Source organism: Melanostigma gelatinosum (genome assembly GCF_949748355.1).
Source record: "Melanostigma gelatinosum genome assembly, chromosome: 17".
Classification (NCBI taxonomy): domain Eukaryota; kingdom Metazoa; phylum Chordata; class Actinopteri; order Perciformes; family Zoarcidae; genus Melanostigma; species Melanostigma gelatinosum.
The window spans coordinates 6,836,807-6,857,655 of NC_136650.1; the positions used below are offsets into that span (position 1 = coordinate 6,836,807).

At 46.4% G+C, this 20,849-nt stretch overlaps 1 protein-coding gene across 1 annotated transcript in view; it reads left to right on the plus strand.

Annotated features, from left to right (window-relative positions):
- Positions 1-659: 659 nt before the first annotated feature.
- epha10 (EPH receptor A10) overlaps positions 660-20,849 on the plus strand; it is a gene marked incomplete at both ends in the record, with an annotated part of 154,667 nt that continues 134,477 nt past the window's right edge. The window contains one exon of the mRNA XM_079288669.1: positions 660-738. Within this exon, the coding sequence (XP_079144795.1) occupies positions 660-738 (79 nt within the window). The remainder of the gene's footprint in view (positions 739-20,849) is intronic.

Sequence of the window (20,849 nt, forward strand, 5' to 3'; positions counted from 1 at the left end):
ATGTTGTCAACAGAAACAATAACAACAATTAACTGAATTGAAAAAATTGGGAACTCATCAAAAATGAAAAGCAGCGTTTAACTAGATTCAACCAAGGTGTGCAAAATGTATTTTCTGTGTTATTTCATTCTGTTTTGGACCTCAGTGAAAACCACGTGATTGAAAACAAACTGAAGACCACCTGGACCCCCTTTTAGGACCCTTACCGCACACTTCTAACCAATAGATGATAAAGCGCATGACTCTAAACTCTCCGACGGAGTGATGCGGCCTAACTTACCGATCCCCCTCCGCGTCCTATAAGAGGACCGTTAGTAAGACACTCCTGAGGGGTCGGACTCTGATGACCACAGCGGGGAAACACCTGGCGCGCAGATTTCAGGACCCAGCTCCGCGATAGGTTCGACCCTTCCCGTGTGCATCCCCCCACCCGCGACTCCGACAACCCCGCAGCCATTACGCTCGCGCGCTGTCAATCACGTCTGCAAAACCCTCCCCCGAGATAACAAATAGGACGCGTGGCTCCGGAGCGCCCGCACTATTTGCCCAGACGGCAATCCGCTCCGTTCGAAGCGCTCGTGAGTGCATCTCTGCTGCGGTGCGTCGCGCGCAGGCTGGAGAGAGATGACAAGAGCCCCGCGGAACTGGCCAGAAAAAACATGGATCTCCGTAAAACGCTGGTGTCGATGATTTGGATATTATTGCTGAACATTGAGGGAGACTGTCACGCCGAGGAAGGTATGTGTGTGTGTTTATTTTAGTTTTGTATCCAAACCGGGTCGCCACAGCGTTGATCGGCAGACGGATGTCCTCGGCGGAGATAGTTTTGGTGTTTGTCCTGTGATCGGAACCAGGTGCAGGTCGTTCCACTGATGAGGGCGCGGATAGTAGTTTAGTTAAAACTGCCTGTAAATCGCTTTAAAACCAGACGCGCACGCGAAGGAGAACATATATATACATATATATATATATATATGTATATATATATATCTTCTTTTTTTTTGCCAGGTTGTGGAGAGACGCGTCTCATGAAGCTGGCACATTTATGCTCAAAGCGTCCCCCTGAATAACTGAACAAATAGGGTTTATTCAGATTTTTTTTGTCACTCAATTGTCTGTAAAAAAATAAGAAAAAGACACTTCAGTACAATAGCATATAATAAATACCCCAATAGTTTGTCATTTACAGCATCCGCTCCAGCGTTGCGGATTGTGAACTAAAGCACTGTATGAGTTGTTTAATGGTTTGCTGCTATAGACGGAGTCTCTTGTCTCTTGTCCCCGTTGGCACACAGCAGGACCATGTATAAAGCACACAGCTTCTCATGTATAAAGTCAGCTCCCTTCAGGCGACCGTGCTCCTCCAGAAAACTAAATAAATCCCCGCTCTGTTGTCACAATGACTTAGATATTTTTTTTTTGCATCTCTAGTTTCTTTGTCTTTTGCTACTCTTTGACAGTCACTGATGCTGTGGCCACGGACGACAGGATGCATTAGGAGGCTACCGCCTCACTGCTTATCCCCACTGAATGCAACTCTGCTTTTATGTTTTACAGCACAGTTCTTCTCTTAACAAAACAGCCATTTTATTGTTCTCAAGTTACTTTCTACTTGTCTTTCCGTCAGCACTAAACAGACTCATTATTGAAACAGGAATGCAGGAGAAGAGTGTGTACGATCCACTGAGGTGTACATTTATTTTTTAATCGAGATTAAATGCTGATGATCCGGATTTGGATTGCTGGCTCCTTTAATTGCACTTCAGTGCATCTGCACTGAAGTGTGTCAGAGAGAGAGGGAGCTGCTGCTGTGGCCTCACAGTTTACCTGCAGCCTGTCGCCACTGATAAATAAATACCTTCAGCTGAGATACTGGATCTATGCAACATGTATTGGTCCAAACTAAAAAGCATAGTGTCACATCTAGAGTGTGTGTGTGTGTGTTCCTAACCGGCCGGCTCAGGTGAAGCCGTGGAAGGGTCCTTAATCAGTTCAGAGATTGTGAGGAGAACATAATGGCTTCAGACCCCCGGCTCTCTCTCTCTCCTCTCGCTCTCGTTCTCTCTAAAGAGGGGATTTTATTGGCAAGGTACAGCTGAGTGGATTTTTTTTAGATCCACATGCATGCACATCCATACAGTACACTATACACGTATAGTCCAGAGCGGCACACTTCACAGCCATACATCATTGACACACATTAATGCACTGGTGGCACACATGCAACTCTGGATCAGATGCCAGCAGCAGCGGCTCGCATGCGAGCTCTCTCATGAAACGCACGCAGTGGCTTTGACATTTGCTGCCACTTAAGGGCCTCCCTTTTGTGCGTGCGGACAGACAGATACACATATTTCATTTGCGCACACTATCCCCCTCGAGCGCTCCTTGCCAGATTGATTTGTATCCCTGGAATGCTGGGCAGCCAGGTTTGGATGCTAGCTTTTGTTTAATTGATGTTGTGACGGAGATTAATTGCAGTGAAAGCAATGTGCTCCCGAAGGCTTCTATTGGCAGCGAATCCTTCTTTTCTGCTCAAGCAGATTAGATTTGGGAGGAAACACTGGAGGGAATTCCTACTCTTTAAAACAAAAAAATGATCTCTTCTGTTGTATCCATATTGGATGAGGCGATTCACCTGCCTGTGTATGTGTGAAACGCCATGGGAGCTGTGTTTTTAACAAAGGAAGCGTGTGCACAAGTCTTCCCCTTCTTTGTATTTTCTGTTTAAACCTCATTATGTTATATTACAGTAGTTATGTTGCTCTTCGATCATTATTTATGAACTTTGCAGACTGTCCTTGTTCGTATTCAAATCCCTTTCGTGGCTTTTAGTCACAGTTTCTTTAAATGTCCCGTCGTGTTTGTCTTTGCTCTCCTTTCATTTCTCCTCGTGTGCCAACAGTGTTTCCCCGTGACTGCATTCTTGTCTTGTACTTGTGTTTTCCTTTGCGCTTCCTGTTTTCCTTTGTTCTACTCTCCTGTCCTCCTCATATGTCACCTTCCTCTCCTCCTCTTCCTCTCCTCCTCTTCCTCCCTGCATCCTGAGCTGACTTGGCAGACACGACCGGCGCCGCTCCGTGCAGGCAGAGCCGGAGCGCGGCGATCCCCCACACGCACGCACGCACGCACGCACACACACACGTGCCCACGCCCACACCCACACACACACACACACACACACACACACAGTCAATCCAGCCACTCCCGCCTTCCCTTCCTTCAGGCCGCTTTTTCTCATTCCCCCACACCTCACCGCTAACACACCTTGGCATCTCATCGGGATCTCATTTACTTCCCCCTCTCCTCCCTCCCTCCCTCCCCCCGCATGCATCCATTCTGCAGCAAGCCGAGAGAGGGCACGAGCTAGGTACGGAACAACAGCGGCAGAGTGATGGGGCGCAGCGGCGTGATTGAGTGTCGGCCTAACCTGTGGGATCACCCTGAGCTTTTTGTTTGATGCCGTGTCAGAACGCACCGTGTTCTTGGCAGGCATTCGGCCTGTTCTTTACCTGCAGCACTGCCTTCCAAAACCTCTCGGGTCATCATTTGTAATTTCATATTTGTCCCCGTGTCCGCACCACGAAACATGGCAGAAACACACTGACTGGTCTACAAGCTGAGAAGCCCACTCCTAATATAGCGCCACTATTAAATACATGTACGTTTCTGTCAGCGTCCATCTTGTCTTGAAGGTTAAAAGTGCAGAGGGACTCCTCCGCCAAAGGCCCTGTGTCGGTGCAGGACGTCTCTTACGCAGCAGAGCGAGAAGTGAAGTTTTCCGTCGGTGGAAGGCCGTGCAATGTTTTGAGACTGCAGCTTTAATTCCGTCACAACGTAACCATTGACTCCGTGTGTTTTTAAAAGTCACCTCAAGTCTTTTCATCGACTATACTCTCAAGCCTCCACCTCTCAGGTCTGCGTTGCGTTCGGCCCGAACCTTCAGAGCTACAAGTAACGTTTTCCTTTTGGTTTCCATAAACATTTAATTGATTTATTTGGGGTTTTGCAGAGTAATCCTGAAAATTACAAAACATGTATTTCTTTGTATTTATATATCAAAATCATTGAACAAAATATGAAGTCTGTCATCGTACCAATTAATTGAAACCAGTTATAGCATGACATCATCCATCAATATGCAGCTCTTGGCGACAAGGGAGTGTTTGCAGCTCTAGCACTAAACTCTAGGCCCGCCCACTTTTTAGCTGTCCAATCAAATGCAAAGGATTTTATTAATATCTCTAATCGCATCGCTCAAATGTTCCCTTTCACTGGACTGTTAAGTGTTCTTGCTATTTCTGCAATGATATGCCATCTACTTTAAAAAGCTGCTACAGCGAGATGCAAAGCCTCTGTTTGCTGGTAACTCGAACAAAACATAATTAAAGAGACTATCCATTATTAAATCCCACTCCTATATCATATGATTACTGAGTCAGTCATGAAAATTAGTACTTAGCGGCAATCTGACTGACTAATTTGGGGTTTACCAGCAATTGCCAGATTGGCAGCGGAGTAGCGCTCCACCCTCCCAAGCATCAATTGGGACTAATTGTCTGTGATTGATGCAGGCTTATTTCTGCTGCGATGCGCTGGCCCATCTTCGGCTGGCAAGGACCTGTCGGATCGGACGAACCGCGACCTCCGCCAGCGTGAAAGGTCCCAGTGATTTGTGAAGATGGCAGGCCTCCCGTCGAGGCCTGGGGGGGGGGGGGCTGCTGTCATTTTCAGGAGAAAGGGGTAGAGGCTCAGGTGCGCGAGGGATATGAATCAATTAATGAACGGAGGGAGGGAAGAAGAGAGGTGTGTCAGGTCGAGGGGGTGAGGAAAGAGTGAGGCTGAGGTGAAGCAGAGGTGGATGAGGGAGTGACAGGAGTGAAATTGGAAGGGGGTGTAACGGCACGTGGGAGGGAGCGGGTGATGAGGGAATTGTAAGCTGCCACTGCTGCTTTGTTCCACAGCCACTTGTATGTGACATATAATCAAACAGACCATGAGTTCCTCTAACAAGTCAATGCCGAAGCTCAGCCCGATCTGAGTTTACCTCCCACTCTGCCGGAACTCTGTGTGTGTGTGTGTGTGTGTGTGTGTGTGTGTGTGTGTGTGTGTGTGTGTGTGTGTGTGTGTGTGTGTGTGTGTGTGTGTGTGTGTGTGTGTGTGTGTGTGTGTGTGTGTGTGTGTGTGTGTGTGTGTGTGTGTGAGCGTCTGTTGGATCTCGATAGGGTCACCTGATTTCTTTTGTTCAGGGTAAGGATGTTACTACAGCGTCGGGGCTTCTGCTGGATCGGCAAGAATGAGCCTTCGGAAAGGGTGGGAGGAATGTTTGAGAGGGGGCGAAAGAGCAGTGTGTGCACATGTGGCAGGGAAGACTGGGGGGGGGGGGTTAAGCAGGTGTTTCAGCCATATTGGACCGCGAGGAAGCGGCTTTGCGCAGCTGCATGTGACGGATGAAGGTACATTGTTGACGGACGGCACATTTGTGTCGTGGTTTTATTGATGAATCTGTGCTGAAACATCTTCAGCGGCCGTCTGTGCCGATGTGTTCTTCACACACGTGCACATTTTGCTCGCATTCAATTTTTCCACCTCAGACTCTTGCAGCGTTTTTTATTTCTTCTCTTTTTGTCTGTTTTGAGAAGCACCATTGTGCAGCTTTGAGAAGAGTTAAATCAGTGTAAACAAACTGCACTCTGCTCGCTGCATCTTAACCGACCTGTTGTTGTTGTTATGGTGAATTGTATGGAAATTAAAGAAATGTTGTTTATTTGTGAGGGTGATAATTAAATGATCGCAGCAGCAAAAAGTAATTCAGCTCGGGAGAGGAAACTGATAACATGGGCTGAAATGTGCCGTGGCAATGAGAGACACTAAAATCTAATTTAAAGAGGTTAATGCTGGAGCATAAAACTAACGTTCATTCATATTATTTGTCAAATAAAAATGTCCGACATTTACTTCTCAAATAGAAAGACCTGCTGCTCTTCTGTTATTATTTTGAATTGAATGGCTGTTGGTTCTGGAGATGTCGCCTTGGGTTCAGGGAAACTTCTGATATTTTAGAGCTGAAACAATTACCTGATTAATCAAATACTACATGATAATGGCAATAGTTTTGTCAGTTGGAGACACTGAATATAGATATCTTAAGTTATGCAACAAACTTATTTGAACCCAAACCATGATCTGCGGCCCTTCAACCATGTGCTTAAAACTGCGACTGTTTGGTTTAGCTGTGGAGATGAATTGATCTCCTGCCGCCGGTTTAGGAAACGCTTTAGAAACTACACGACATCTGTGGTCGGGTGAGTTGGACTACTTGTTGGTGATGGAAAACAGTGCTTGTGCTTTCATGCCATAGCTTTATGTAACCATCACAAGGGACTGTTCTCGAAAGGTTCTTCAAAGGTTATATGCAAAAAAAAAGAAAGAAATTCCAATAAATATTTAACACAAATGTCCCCCACCACCCACACCAGCAGCATCCTGGAGTTAAGACGTGTTTTTGCTCGATTTTCATACGGATGCCTCAAACACATTATTCATCTTTGCTGTGTTCGTTGGGATACTAATGGATTAGAGGAGTATTTGTTGGCAAGCTTCTCAGTCCCGAGGTGTCTGAAGTTGATGGATGTCATTGGTGTGTGTGTGTGTGTTTGTGCCGAGCTGGAGCCGCGCTCTTGGCAGACATTTCTGCTCAGCTCTGTTTTGCATTGAGAGTAAACACTGACTGCATTAATGCGAGGCTTGTTGTGGGCGGGCACGCTGGGAATTGAACTGACAACTCAACGGCGCTCAGTCAGTCTACCACCCTCACACTCCCAGCATTTCATTTCATTTCCTTGGTTTCCAATCTCCCACTCATTTTGGCTTAAGTTTGAAAAACAGAGTCACGAGGAAAGATTTATTGAGGCAAGCTGGACTGAGAAGACTCGGACACACAGGAGCTACTGGTCAAATACAATGACTGCTGAAAACTCTTCACTTGTCCTGATTTTCTTATGTCTTTGCGCAACTGATCCTGGATCTGTTATTGCAAATTTCAAGTACCGAATCCCGCTGTGTGACTCCATTTGGGCTCAAATTTGCTCGCTGCTGTGCAGTTTTGACCAATGCACGCTCTGACGCATCAGTTTCTTTTGAATCAAGTACCGGCATTGAGACTTTTGTGAGGAAAATGGTGTGTGGGGGGGGGCAGTGCTCTTGCAGAGGTTAAATGTGTTGCTCTCCCTCTCAGATGTTGGCTTAGAGACCATCAGCCTCAATTGAGCCTGGTTTAGGCGGTCACATTACACTGCCCCGGAGGTGACGGAGGTCCTGGAATGTACAAAAAGGCAAACTCGCATAGCTTGTACATGTGCAGTTACCCGTGCTTCTTTGAAGAACAACATACTTTGTAAATGGTCTTAGACACTGTGTGAATTCTGATTGGAAACACCTTTTTTGTCGTCTCAATTACCATTGCCGCTAGAGAATCTGGATGTCCGATGACATCATTTTGCATAATCTACACCCATGTGCGACCAGTAGCGCCTGTGTGTCCGAGTCTTCTCAGTCCAGCTTGCCTCAATAAATCTTTCCTCGTGGCTCTGTTTTTCAAACTTAAGCCAAAATGAGTGGGAGATTGGAAACCAATGAAATGAAATGCTGGGAGTGTGAGGGTGGTAGACTGACTGAGCGCCGTCTGTTTGTTACATGGGCAGTTTGTATTTTTTGGAGCAATTGGTCATCTTTGCTCTGCTGTGTTGCCGTCCGCCTCGCTGGCTCTGGCTGAAGCCGGCCGAACCTGTGAACGCCGCCTCTTAATGTGCTTTTCGTGTCCGCCGGTTTAGGAGAAACTGGAGAGGCGGAGAAAAAGACTGCACATTACTTCGCTGCACACGATTAAATGCTACAATGCCCCTCTCGTGTTACTCTCTGCCATATTCAGCCCCTCCTAATATAGACACTGTAGGGATTGTTGATGAAAGTTTAATTATTTTCTATACATACTGCTAAAGCTGTCTTATGTAACATTTCACACATACTCGAGCACAATTGCATTAAGTCTCCTCTAGAAACACCCCAGAGTCTTGCTCTGATGGTTGTGAAAACTTTGTTAATTGACTTCCTTTGCTCAGTCATCAAGCTGCAGCACTTGTTCACACGTTCAGATGAAACGGAGGGACTGAACACGGGCTATGCTCTGCGTACGCGTGTTGCAATCAGGTGCTGTCAACATCTGACAGTCAAGCGTTGGTTTCCAAATAGTCTCATTAAAAGAGTAATCCAGCAATTTAGCATTGAACTTATACGTTGTTGGATTCATGATGTTTCAGAATCAATGCAGAACAAGTTATATTGCGTTGTTTGTTTTTTTTGTCATATTTTGTATTATTCTTCCCTGCCTACATTACCCATGATGGACCGCTAACTTCCAACAGTTTGGACAGAGATTGGGTGTTCTCTAATTTCATGCAGCTCCCTCTGAAGTCAAAAAAGCTGTGTGTGTACATATATCTATATATATTAATAAGGTTTTATGTGTAAAATTGGTGGAGTTCCCCTTAAAGAAGCTCCGTTGACAGAGAATAGAAACGCTGATCGTTATCAAGCAGGCGTTGTAAAGTGTTGTAATTTGTGTCCCACAGTACCTGAAAGCACCACAGTACAACGTGTCTGCTATGCCCACAGCAGCCTGTACTAGACATTTTTTTTAATCACTAACAAATTAGATAAACCTGAATCATGACCAGGCCAAGTCGTTTGAATCAATAAAGGGGATTCGATGTTGAGTCGTTATATTTATTCTTACGATAAATTGGCCTTCTTGTCTTTTCTGTTATATGTTGCAGTTTGTCAAACTATAGATTTGGACACTGGTAGTAGAGAATACGTCTCATGTAAAATCGATCGAGACCCACAATGTGCCGCCTGCAATCCATATGAGAGATAAAATATCCAGTGGAATTTTGTTATCTAAGCTCAGGGGTTGTACGAACACAACCAAGCATGCACAATAATGATTGACACACGTACATGAGGTGGACAGAGCAACACTGTTCTCTGCCCCACAGCCCGTGAAGCCGTCCCTCCCTCTCCGCTCAGTCGTGGTTAATGGCCGCCACGTTGGAAACGTGTCCGGCCGGGCCTCGTAAACAGTCACCCAGGAAACCCCATTAATCTCTCTGAGAGGCGTTTGACCTTTCAAACTCATTAACCACAGCCGGTGTGCAGACCTAATTATATTTTATTTATTTTTCCGCCTCTCGTGCACAAACAAACGGCGTGTGCAGGAGGGATTGGCAATCTCCACACACACACGCACACACGCACACACACACACACACACACACACACACAGTAAATGTGTGTCAATATGCCTTTACCTGCTTGCCATCTTAGCCCCTGTCTCTCTCTCTCTCTTTCTTTACCCCCCCCCCCCCCCCCCATGCCCTCGCTTCCTCACTGTGTGGGTTCGGTCAGTGACCTGGAAAATTGCCCGACCTTTTAATACGCAGCTTCCTCTGTGATTCTCGGCATAAATACATAAATCGCGCGACTCCGGCTCAGTCACTTTTACGACCCCCCCCCCCAGCCCCCCTGCGGAGAAGAGTATCCGTAATGAAAGGGTGTTAGCGACTGGGGCCGAGGGCCAGGGAGCGCGAGCCGGGTTGTCGATGCCGAAGGATCTAATGGGGTGAGCGGGTGAGGCAGGTTTAACGCGCCAGCGTGGGACCTGCTCCTCTCACTTTATCAGGCGGCGAGGGGCGGGGGAGTGAGAGGGCTCCGTTAGGTGCCAGAGGATGTAATGCAATGCGGCAAGTGTCGAAAGGGAAGTTAACATAACAGCATGGGACCTGCTCCGCTCAGTTTATCACAAGTGCAAGGGAGAGCGGAACAGGCTGTAAACGGCTAAGTGGTGGGGCGGGAACGGATGGAGCTTACTCTGCTCGGTGTGAGGGAGGTCTGAATTAGGGAGGGGGAAGAGGAGATGAAGCTCAGAGAATCCTGGGGGAAACTTCCTTCATATATATGTGTGTATATATATATATTTGTAGTTATTTTTTTGGTCAGCTTGTGGACGTCTTCAGAAGATGGAGAGATGAGATGAAGAACGGAGGCAGATATTGGGAATATTTGACAAAGTATGCTAAACCGTATATTCCCTAAACGTTAAAGGTACCCTGTGGAGTTTACATTCAGCCTTTCCCACCGAGCGAGACAAACAAAGCATTGCATAACTAATGGTCCACAGCGTACTGATGTTTTTGAAGCTTCTGAGGGCAGAAAGGAGTCTCAAGAACAAACCGCGTAAGTCTGCTACTTGTTTCTGTTTACATGTGCACAACACACCGTTCCTGTCGGCTTTGTGTGTTCACACTGTCGGCTGCTTGTTATGCATGTTATAGCAACCATAAGTGCATTTCTGAACGTGTGTGTGTGTGGGGGGGGGGGGGGGGGGCGGCGGATTATTTGTTCCTTTGTGTGTCTGGTTCATGATTGCAATCAGAGTGTCATCAGGGCAGGATCGTTGGGTGGCGCTTGCTCCTGTTGTTTCTCAGCTTCCCCCTCAGCTATAAATGTTGCCTTCCTGTTTGCAAGTCAATTAGTCCTCCAGCCAATCAGTGCACCGAAACAGCCAATCAGCTAGTCGGGTAACCAAGCGGCCATCCAGCACGGTGACCTGGCAACGGAGCGAGCGCCAAGACACCCGGCCAGAAAGCTATTCGACTCAGAATCCAGTTAGTGCATTTGGTCTTGTTGTCCAGCCAGCCAATCAAATAGCACGGCTTTAGATTGATCAGTCGTTCAGGAGAATAGCCAGTGATTGTCAACAGTGTGAGCAGCAAAGGATATTCTCCCTGCGCTGTGTGCACAATGACGTTAATACTCACTTGTCCCGTCACTCTGAACCCGCACGACGCACCATCATCGCTAAAGCGTCAATCATCCTCAATGCTATATCACAAGAGGGAACCATTGTTCCTCAAGCAGTACACCACCGATTCAGCAAAGCAAGTGAATCCTGCTCGTTTGGCACCACAGGTGCCAGACCCAGAACTACTGTAAGACCTCAGAAGCTTTGTTTGCTGAGAAACTATGCAAATCAAGTTGTAGCACCAAAAGAGCACACAAAAAAAACCCCCGTCAATAAATCTTCACCAACTGTTGCAAGTCCAAATGGTGCGCCTCAGCTGGAAGTCTAATCCACATTCTGGCACCCTCAAGCACCCTAAAGCACCTGCTCTAACTGGGGCATCCTCTGATCAGATTTGAGATTCTCTGGTGGTCTGGAAGGGTGCTGTTGAGCTTGTTTAATGGAAACGAATGCCTCCAGTTTCAAATGTGGTTGATCAGAGACAAGAAATTCAACCATTGAGGTTTGGCGTTTATTCTCAGCAGCTGTCTGCGACTTTTTCCACCAGAGCGATTGCATTCAGTGTTTATTTTAATTGTATTACTCTGCTCTCTTAGTGCCACACTCCTTATCTGCTTGCATTTCTCTTTCTTTCTGTCTGCATCTGTCTCACTTGGCGTGGAGGCATTTACATGAATGCGATTTTAAACGTCGGTAGCATGAAAGGTAGCTCACCTGGTAGAGCGCCTACCTTTGAGGCTGAGTCCTTACTGCCCTTTGCTGCATGTCACCCCCTCCCTCTCCCCCTACCTTTCCTGTCCGACTCGCTCACTGTCAAATAAAGCAAATAAATGCCCCAAAAAAAGCTTTAAAATAAGAAAAGAAAGTGCCTTTCCTACTCCCTGTCTTATGCGTGTGCAGGCTTGCATTACACAGGTTTGGCCAAAAGCACATGCCACACTGCATGATGTACAATGTCATGTTGAGCGGTTAATTACACACATTACCTGTGTAAGTGCATATTCCATTCCGGGCTCATGGCATGAATATGATGTGCAATCATATGAAAAACTAAATATGAAATATTGAAAAGCTTTTCTTTTCCTCTGCAGCTTAAGCTCTGAAATGATTCCACGGTTTTCCAAGTATCTGTAGCTAAACACCAGCTATGGTTATTACAGCTCCGCTCAGTGTATGGTGTGTGTGTGTTGTTGTTGCTGTAATTGGTTTGCCCTCGCATTTAACACATTAGCTGTGTGCGGCTAGTGCGTCGGAGCGCTGTTTGTGCGGGTGTGTTGGGTACACCTTCCATGGGTGAATTGATTTGAATGGGGTTACCGAGGGTTATTAAGAGGCTGATGGTGGTGCAGGCAATTCCCCTGCATCTCTCTGTTGTGTGGTTGCGTGTTGTTGTTAGTGTACTCGCTGAAACATCTGGATTTTACACTTTAATTTGCACGTGAACCCATCCAGTGATGTACATGTGTTTTTCCCCCCTCATCTATTCAGAGGGGATTACACTGTGTGCATTCATTAATGTCCATGCAGGCGTGTAATCTCTCCGTGCAGATATCTCTCTGCGCTGATGTGAACGCCGGAGTGGTCAGATGGTCCGACTGGTTTGGGGCTGAGTCGACTGGGACGCTTCTCTCCGAGGCAGATGGGAAGGGATGCTTTTGCGCAGGAAGTGGCGGAGTAAAGCGCCGTACTCTCTCTCGGCCCTTTTTCGCTCGCTCGCTCGCTCACTCCATCGAACTTGCTCGCACAATTGAACTTGGCAGTGTTTCAGGGATTGAGTGGCTGGAGTTAATGGCGAATTACCTGCCTCTCCGAAGTCTTGAGTGTGTATGTATGTGTGTGTTTGGATGGGGGGGGGGGGGGTTAAAGTAATGGACTTTGCTCGAAGGTCATTTGAAGGAGCCTGCCACTAAAGCACTCAATGAAGTCCATTCATCGGTTGGGATTGAGCGGACTTGCATGTGAATGTAAATTGGTAACCAGTTTGCAGAATGTGATTGTTTTTCCGTGCTGAAGAATTTGTCTGCAGCACACAGACTGTAAGCACCGGCTCTCCACCGTCAGAGCTGAAGACGAGCGCTTTAGCGGTTAAGAAACCATTTCTTAAAGACGCGAATGTTGGAAGTACAAGTTGGCTGCATATTCCAACTTGTGATCACGTTGTAACAATCTTTAATGTGGAAAATGCGCTCATGCGAAATCATTAAACAAAAAAAAAAAAGTAAGTTACCGCATGAATAGTTCCTGTTTCGATTATAAAATAAGATGATGATGTAATCGTACCTCCACACACACTTCCTGTTTCAACCTTCCTTCTGCGAAGTACTGAGTTTTCGCCTAGATTTCAACTTTCCCCTTCTTTGTTGCTCGCTGTCCCTTTTTACCATTTCTTCTTTTCTTTCTTTTGCGCCGTCATTCTCTTTGTTTCTCACCAAGTCTGCTCTGGGACTGAAAAGCAGCCAAGAGCTTCGAAAATGCCCAACAGCGGAGAGTCAAAGTTAATAGTGAATATATTAGCATGTCCTTGTTAAAACTGAGTTCCACTTCTCTCTCTTCGGAGAGTCTGTGAAGATGTGTGTCAGGGCTGCACGGTAATGGTGTTTTTCTTCCACAGAGGACCGAGGCAAAATGAACTGGCTAGACCTGAGAAGACCCCATCTGGCCTGCTGTTGAATCCCACTTGCACACTGTGGGGAACCCACCTGTTGCAAAGTGTAAAAATATGTTTTTTGTTTTATTATAACACTGTAGCGGGGCCTTCCTAGACTGCAGGTAATTAATGGGAAATGCTGGATTAGTCATAGAAAATTACAACAGTGCAAGTTTTCCTTTTCTGTCGAGCAGCAAAAAAAACAACGTCCATGCTGAACCCTAAACATAGAGGCGGAAAGAACAGACACGTGTGACATGCCTACACACCTTGTTTCCCCACACTCTACATACACACGCATACATCATAAGCGCAAAGGGAAAGCTTGCTTTTCGCCGCCCCCCCCCCCCCCTGAGAATGGAAGCTGATGAAAATTTCAGCTCAGTTAGTCAAAGAGTGGCTCAAATGAAAGGATGTTTGGTTTAGCTGCTCTCCTTTTCTACTTCCTCTATCTGCCCGTCTGTCATTTAGTGTTCCTTTTCGTCGTTGCGGCTGCTCTCATTTCCACCTGTATTTCCTGTCCACTTTTCCTCCCTTAGCTCTCCGTCACTCTCCTGCCCTTCCATCCCCCCCCGCACGGTTCAAACCTCGCTGTATCCGTCCGACGAATGGAAGTGGCTTCTTTGTGACGCTGCCATGATTCAAGCGCTTGGCTTGAACGGCTAACCTTCTGCTCACGGAGACCATGTGACCGCAGCGGTTGAATGGGTTTCTGACCCGTGACTTGGAAAGGGTTTGAAATCACACGGTGAAGCTGTGGCTTAGTAGCAATTAACGGGCTGAACCAGAATCCGTTTACCATTGAAGACTTTGTGCTCACACCAGCCGATTCATGCCGGCTTTTAAATGCTTCCAGAAGTTGCATCTCAGCGGTGGCAGGTTTATGCGTAGTTTTCTAATGTCCCATTTACCATTTTTTTAAATTTGTTCTTTCGTATAATTCTCATTATGTTGACGTCTGTTGAAATTGCCAGCAGACAAGGACAGAAGGAAAGGCATGACTGTTGAAATGCAGCTCTGAGAGGACAATACTGAATCTAATTGTTTATTCAACCTCACCTCCAGTCTCCCTCCCGTCTCCTCCTCTCGCTCTCTCTCTCATTTCCAACTCGACAAACAAACAAATACACACCACACACACACACACACACAACCCCCCCCCCCCCGACACTTTATGAAAGGAACAGAGGTCCTTCGCTTATCTCGCAGGTGAAATCTGGAAAAATGTAAGTGTTGCATTTGCATTTTAATTTGCCCTCAATCAGGCATTGTGTTTGGCGTTGCGGATGAAATTGCCTGGTGCTTGCTCCTCGTCCCTATTTATAGTGGTGCAGCGGCGAGAGGCGGGCCCCAAATTCAAATCTGCCTGCTATCACCGAGTATGGAGATGAGGCTTCCTCTCATTGTCTTCCTCCCTCCTTTCCTCTGTCACTCAGTCACTGTGTGTCCGTCCTCCTCCACCTTTCTTCACTTCTTACTTCTTTCTCACACACCACCTATATATAAATCTCCCCCTCCTCCCCCATACCGCCCCACCCGTTTCTCATTGCCAGGTGAGCGAACACACAGATTTCATTAGCGATGCCGCGCTACGTGGCTCTGGCAGTCCTGACCTCATCTCAACCCTCTGTCATCTCAACCCTCTGTCATCTCATCCCTTTTCTCCGCATATCGAAACCCTTTGTGTTCGGCGGCTAAAAGCGCCTCATGATCTAATGTCTCACTCGATGCATCATCTATGATTTGCACACGAGGGTAGGAAACGCCTGAAGGCTTTCTGGTTGTAAAACGAGGCTTCATCAGGGTTCATTGACCACTTCCATTGAAACATCTCCGTTATTGTGATCAGAAGGGCAAAAATCAACCTCTCAAGACGTGGTGTTGGATGTTAAGCGACAAAAATGTTCCTCAAAATTAAACGACAGCATGTCTTGTTTGTCCATGTCCTCCACCTATCACTGTTGATAGAGGAATCCCTGATATGATGCGACAGCGCTTTGGTTATGTTTAGGCACAAAAATGTCCTGGTTGGGTTTAGGGAAAGATCACGGTTTGGGTTAGAATAGTCTACAAACAGCAATGTTTACGTCTTTATTTAGTTGAGTTTGGTACTGACATTATCCCAAATGTTTCCAACAGTTTTCAAATCCAGAGAAATCCGTCATTTTAATCAAGGGAGGGGTCCGTTTCATTTGGTCACCTGTCAATGGAGTCATATCCCCCAGCGTTGTGGTCGTCATAAATGTACTTTTCATCCAGTTACAAGCCACATTTTTGCGATACACTTTTTAGATCTTGGTCCTTTTTACCTCTATACGTTAACCAGATGAAGGACTTTAGTCATCAAAACAAGCTGAGCAAGCATTAGCGGCAGCGCGGCTCGCCACCTGTGTCCGCCGACGAGCGTCGGAGAAACAGAGTATTGCTGTGAAACTGCTCTCCAGTGATTCTAACAGGTTTTAGTCACCTGTTCTGTTTGTTTTGGAGAGGAGACCTCTGCAGAAAATAAAAACCTCCTGAACGCTGGAGCTGACTGCAATGTTGGCAATGCCGGCAAAGAAACTTTGACATTTAGCATTTAAGGATACGGGAGCTTTCGTCGTCATAGTAAGCTATAATGTTCACAATGTAAAAGGTTGACCATTAAAACGCATTAAATATAGCCTGCAAAGGTAGGATAGGGTTTCTATTTTCCTTTTGAAGATCCCATAATTCTGTAGATGACAGACTTTGGAGGAAAAAACCCAACCTTGCTATTTTGTAAATCTGTGCCCAATTAGTCAGTGGTAATTATGAAAATGCTGTTATTGAGGTAATGGCGTGTTTATTAACGGCATGATTAGTCAGAGCTGAGTTGTCATATTGACGTTCTATAATTACCTAAAGCCCCATCTGCACATTCCATCACTCAACATGTTGCCTCTCTTGCTCACTACACGTCTGTCTCGAGGATACGGTATCTCGGTATCTGTTAGATTTCAATACTCATCCCCCCCCCCCTCCACCCCGCCACTCATTTGTAAATGAACCCGTCCATACTCATGCACCGCCAGGAAGACACACAGTTGTCCTCTGAAGTGTGTGTGTGTGTGTCATTGAAGTGAACAGTGACTTCGTGCGAGTACCGCAGCAGAGAGTCCCTGTGGTGTGGTAGATTTCCTGAATGATATTTGCATCGGTAATCAAGTAGGGATGAGTTGGTCATATACTATACAAATCCAAAGGAGCACTGCTGCTACTAGCACAGCAGGACGGCCAGAGATTGGCAACAGTCTAAAGGGAAAACTGAAAGAACTCTGTGTCCAGTGTCCAATTCTACAGTCAACAGAATGATAATAGTTCACATTGTGCAGTTTTGTTGTCTCAAAAGAATACCTGCTCTCACAGCAAAGTCACAAAACCCTACTGTGACGCACGACGGGATGATATAAAATGTCAAGCTGAGAAAAGAGGTTTCCCCGCGGCGCTCTCTCTACACCCCGTCCTCCCCAGTGGATGAAGCGGTTGCCTCAGGCATTGGCGCCCATGGAAGTGTAGCGGCGGTGGCGGCCCTGTGGTTAACAGTTAGAGGAGAACAAGTAATTAGCCCTGATAATTAAATCCTCCAGTCGGTGGAACCAGTGCTGCTACTCTGCCCATTTACACAAACAGCGGAATCAGTCCGCTGAAAGGAAGAAAAACCAGAGGAATTAGTAGATTAATTCTGTTCTATTATCTGCGCGGCGATAAGCAAATAAACAATTGGCTGCGGTGGAATAAAATGGGATAATGGCTGGTAGTGGGGGGGGGGCGGGGGGACTGGGTAGTGGCACAAATGAGGAGCATAAGCTGGCTGTGCCCTCCCACAGGACTGGAAGGATTTCGTTCATTTGCGTATGTGTGTGCGTGTGTCTGCAACTATCTGTGTGCACTTGTCTGTTTTTGCATTCTGCCCCATTGGGTTCTTGTTTACCCGAGGGTGGGGGAGGGGAGGGGGGGGGGGGGGGTCATCCGTAAAGGAAGTGCTCTTTGTCTCATTAGAGCGGCTCTTTGATTTCATGAATTACTTACAGACTGCTGCTGCTGCTGTTTTGGCACAATCTGGCATTCTAACCACTCACTGTGCGTTATTTATTTAAAACCCCGGCTCGGTAATTAATAACCATGATTTCCCAAGGAGTCCTCCTTGGTGTGTGTGTGTGCATTTATGTGCTTATCAAGACCGGAGCGCTTGCTGCGGAGCTTCTCCATTGCTACAGATTCTGCCGCTTCCCTTCTTTCAGCTCTGCGTCGTTCCCCTTTTCTTCCTCTTGCCGTGTCTTTGTATCAAAGTGATATGAATCTAATGTCGCCAGCTGCACAGGCAGATCATTAAAGTGGTCGTCTGAATGGCACTGTTCTGCTGCAGAAACCTCGGGCCTTTGCTTCAAGAATATCAACCCGGTTGTGGCACAATGCGAACTAGGAGAACTCTCCTCGCATTCACCCTTTATGAACAGGTGAACTCAACTTATGGCTCACTGTTCTTTCCCACTTTTATGTTTCTGGGTCGCGTTATCTCTGCAGTCCTATTCTTTGGTTGGCACGTACAGAAGTCGGGCTAGACTGAACGGTTCAGGAAGGCTTCCTTGTTTCCATTGGAAGCATTTTTCAAGCCTTTTCAGATCCAATGTCGTCTTCTTAAACCGGTTTCTAATCGGACACCGCTGTCATTAAGGTTTGGTTAGGTTTGGACACACACGTTCAGGTTTGCAGGACAGTCGTGATCATAGTTGGGAGTGGCCAATTTGAGTGGCGTTGTAAATTTGAACAATATCTGGTGTATAGGGTGATCAGCTATTCCCCTCCAAACTCTCCCCTCTCCAAACTTCGTGGCTCTATAACTGCGTCACACTGGTTTGTCCTCTGCTCCTGATGGACACTATTCTATTATTCCTACAGCTGCTTAGAGGGCTTTGTCTCTGAATCACTGAATGTTATCAATTCCTCTTAGGAACTCCTCCGTTTTTTGTGCCATTTATTCTGGGCTTGTGTCAGAGCGGACAGGTGGTCTGTTTTTCTGGCCTATTGACTGCTATGACCGAGCAGTCTTGTCCTCTCCCTCTCTCCCTGCCTAGCCGAGCTAGTTATGGAGCCTATTGACTGATCGGCTGTCGGCCCCATCGATCCCCAAAGTCGCACTGCTGGCCATTGACGAATGGTCCCACAACGCCATCCCTCCCTCCTTCCATCGTCTCTTCCCGCCACCTTTTACCTCTCCCGTATTTTCCTACTTATCTCCACTCAATCCGACTTACTATCTATCACTTACCGCATTTCATCTCCAGCCCCCCCCCCCCCCCCCTCAATCCACTTGCCGCATTCATCTGTATTTTCCGTCGATCCAGTCTTCTTTCTTTCTATCTCCTCTGCGTCCTTTGCCGCTATCGCTCATCGATGCTGCAGAGATCGATGCAGAGGATAATGGGCGCTGGGCCCGCGGCGGCAGCTGGGCAGAAGGCTGTACGGGGTCCACAGGGTGCGGCGCCGACACGACTTGGATGACAGCAAGCGAGGGTGAAGATGAATAGATGGGGAGGGGGGTGATGTGAGGCGGCGGTGTCGCTCCAAGTAAAGCGGAGGAAGGGGGGGAGACAGGACAAGGAGAAACACGGACAGAATCAAAGAGGAGAGGCAGGGTGAGGAGTGTGTGCCTGAGGGCAGCCATGAGACACACGGGGTGGCTTCTGGGTAAAAGAAAAAAGACGACGACAGAAGGCGATGAGAGACGAGAGAGCTGGAAGATCCCTGAAGCTGGCAGAGCGGTGACTTTATTTTCTGGATTCTGTCACTGAGTGACAAAGAAGTGTTTACTGTACCTCCAGAGCCAGAGAACTCTGCTCAAAGCCTTCAGTAGCCTGGACGTAGCGACACGATCACCCACAGCAGAGATATCAGTATATGACTTGTATTGTTGTATGTTTGGGATTCATGAATGAGCATCTAGCACTGTTCTGAAGCTTAAAGGATTAGCTCACCCAAATCACAAAAAGCCGTTATTGTCTGTTATCCCTGCAGGTATCGAGCCTTTCCACTTTGGTTTCATCTGCTGAGATTCTGAGACGTACCGTATGTTTGCCGTCAAACCCAATACAATTGAGGGGAATGGAGTATTCTCTGTGGTGGTGAAAGGATTAAAAAAAAAAAAAATGAAACATGATAACCTACATCTTGCATTGGGGACATTTTCATTAACATGGCCTCAGTGATGTGAGCTGAGCCTTTTTAAACGTTTCTGTGGCGCAAAGACTCGATTTAAGCAATCCGAGAGTCTTACTCCAATTTATTGTTGTTACAGGATCTTTTTTTATTTTAATGTGCATTTATGTTTCTTTATGTACTCTGGAACATTGCATCACTGGAGCGCGCATCCTAAAAAATAGAAATGCACAAGGTTTTAAGCATAAAGTTAAGTGGGCTTAACCCGAACCCATAACATCTCATTGTTGAATGTGAAATAATCGCTCTCACTGACAGCCTCACCAGATGGCTAATGCATATGTATTAACCTAGTTTAACTGCTGCATTTTCAAAACATTACACTGCTGTCATGGCCGTAAGACAGTGTTATTTATGTGATTTATGTGATTTTGTATCCAATCACCCCGCTACCAGGACATGCTGGTCACATGGGGACGGGCTGATGTATGAGACGCGTGCGTATCTTGGTGTGTCGGACATGACGCAAGTTTGGAAGCAGACGAAAAAGCTACACCCGTCTACATGCTGACTGTTGCAGATGTGAAAAGATGAAGACCTTGATCCAAATAAATGTATATACTCTATACATTTATTTGGGTTTTTAATGTTTCTATTAAAACTTAAAACATTAAAAACTTCTTAAATTACTTTTGGGCTATTTTTGCTTCCATAATCCGTCTTCTTTCAGACTTTTACAGTTACTGTTCAGACATCATTCGTAGCCTGATTTATTGAGCATGTTTTTGCCAAAAACCTGGATAAATAGATTTGTAAATGGCTATGGACAGTATTATCTGATTTAGTGATGCAATGAGAGATCCAAAAGTGCCTATGTAGACGACTCTAATATGTCAACAAAATGAAACAATTTTGAACCTGGCTTTATGCAATGTTTTTATATAAAAAGAGTGAAGCAAGCAGGGAGGGGAGGGGAGGGGGGGGGTAAAAAGGGACGAGGAGAGGTAAATGTAGAAGAAGACAACCTAATTTAATCTGAAGTGGTTCTCAGATTGAACCAGAGGGAAAACGAAGTCAGCATAAAAACCTTCTGCACTTCTATAACTGCTCTGCCCTCCCCTCTCACACCTCACTCATGGATCAGAGGGATGGAGGGAGCAAGGA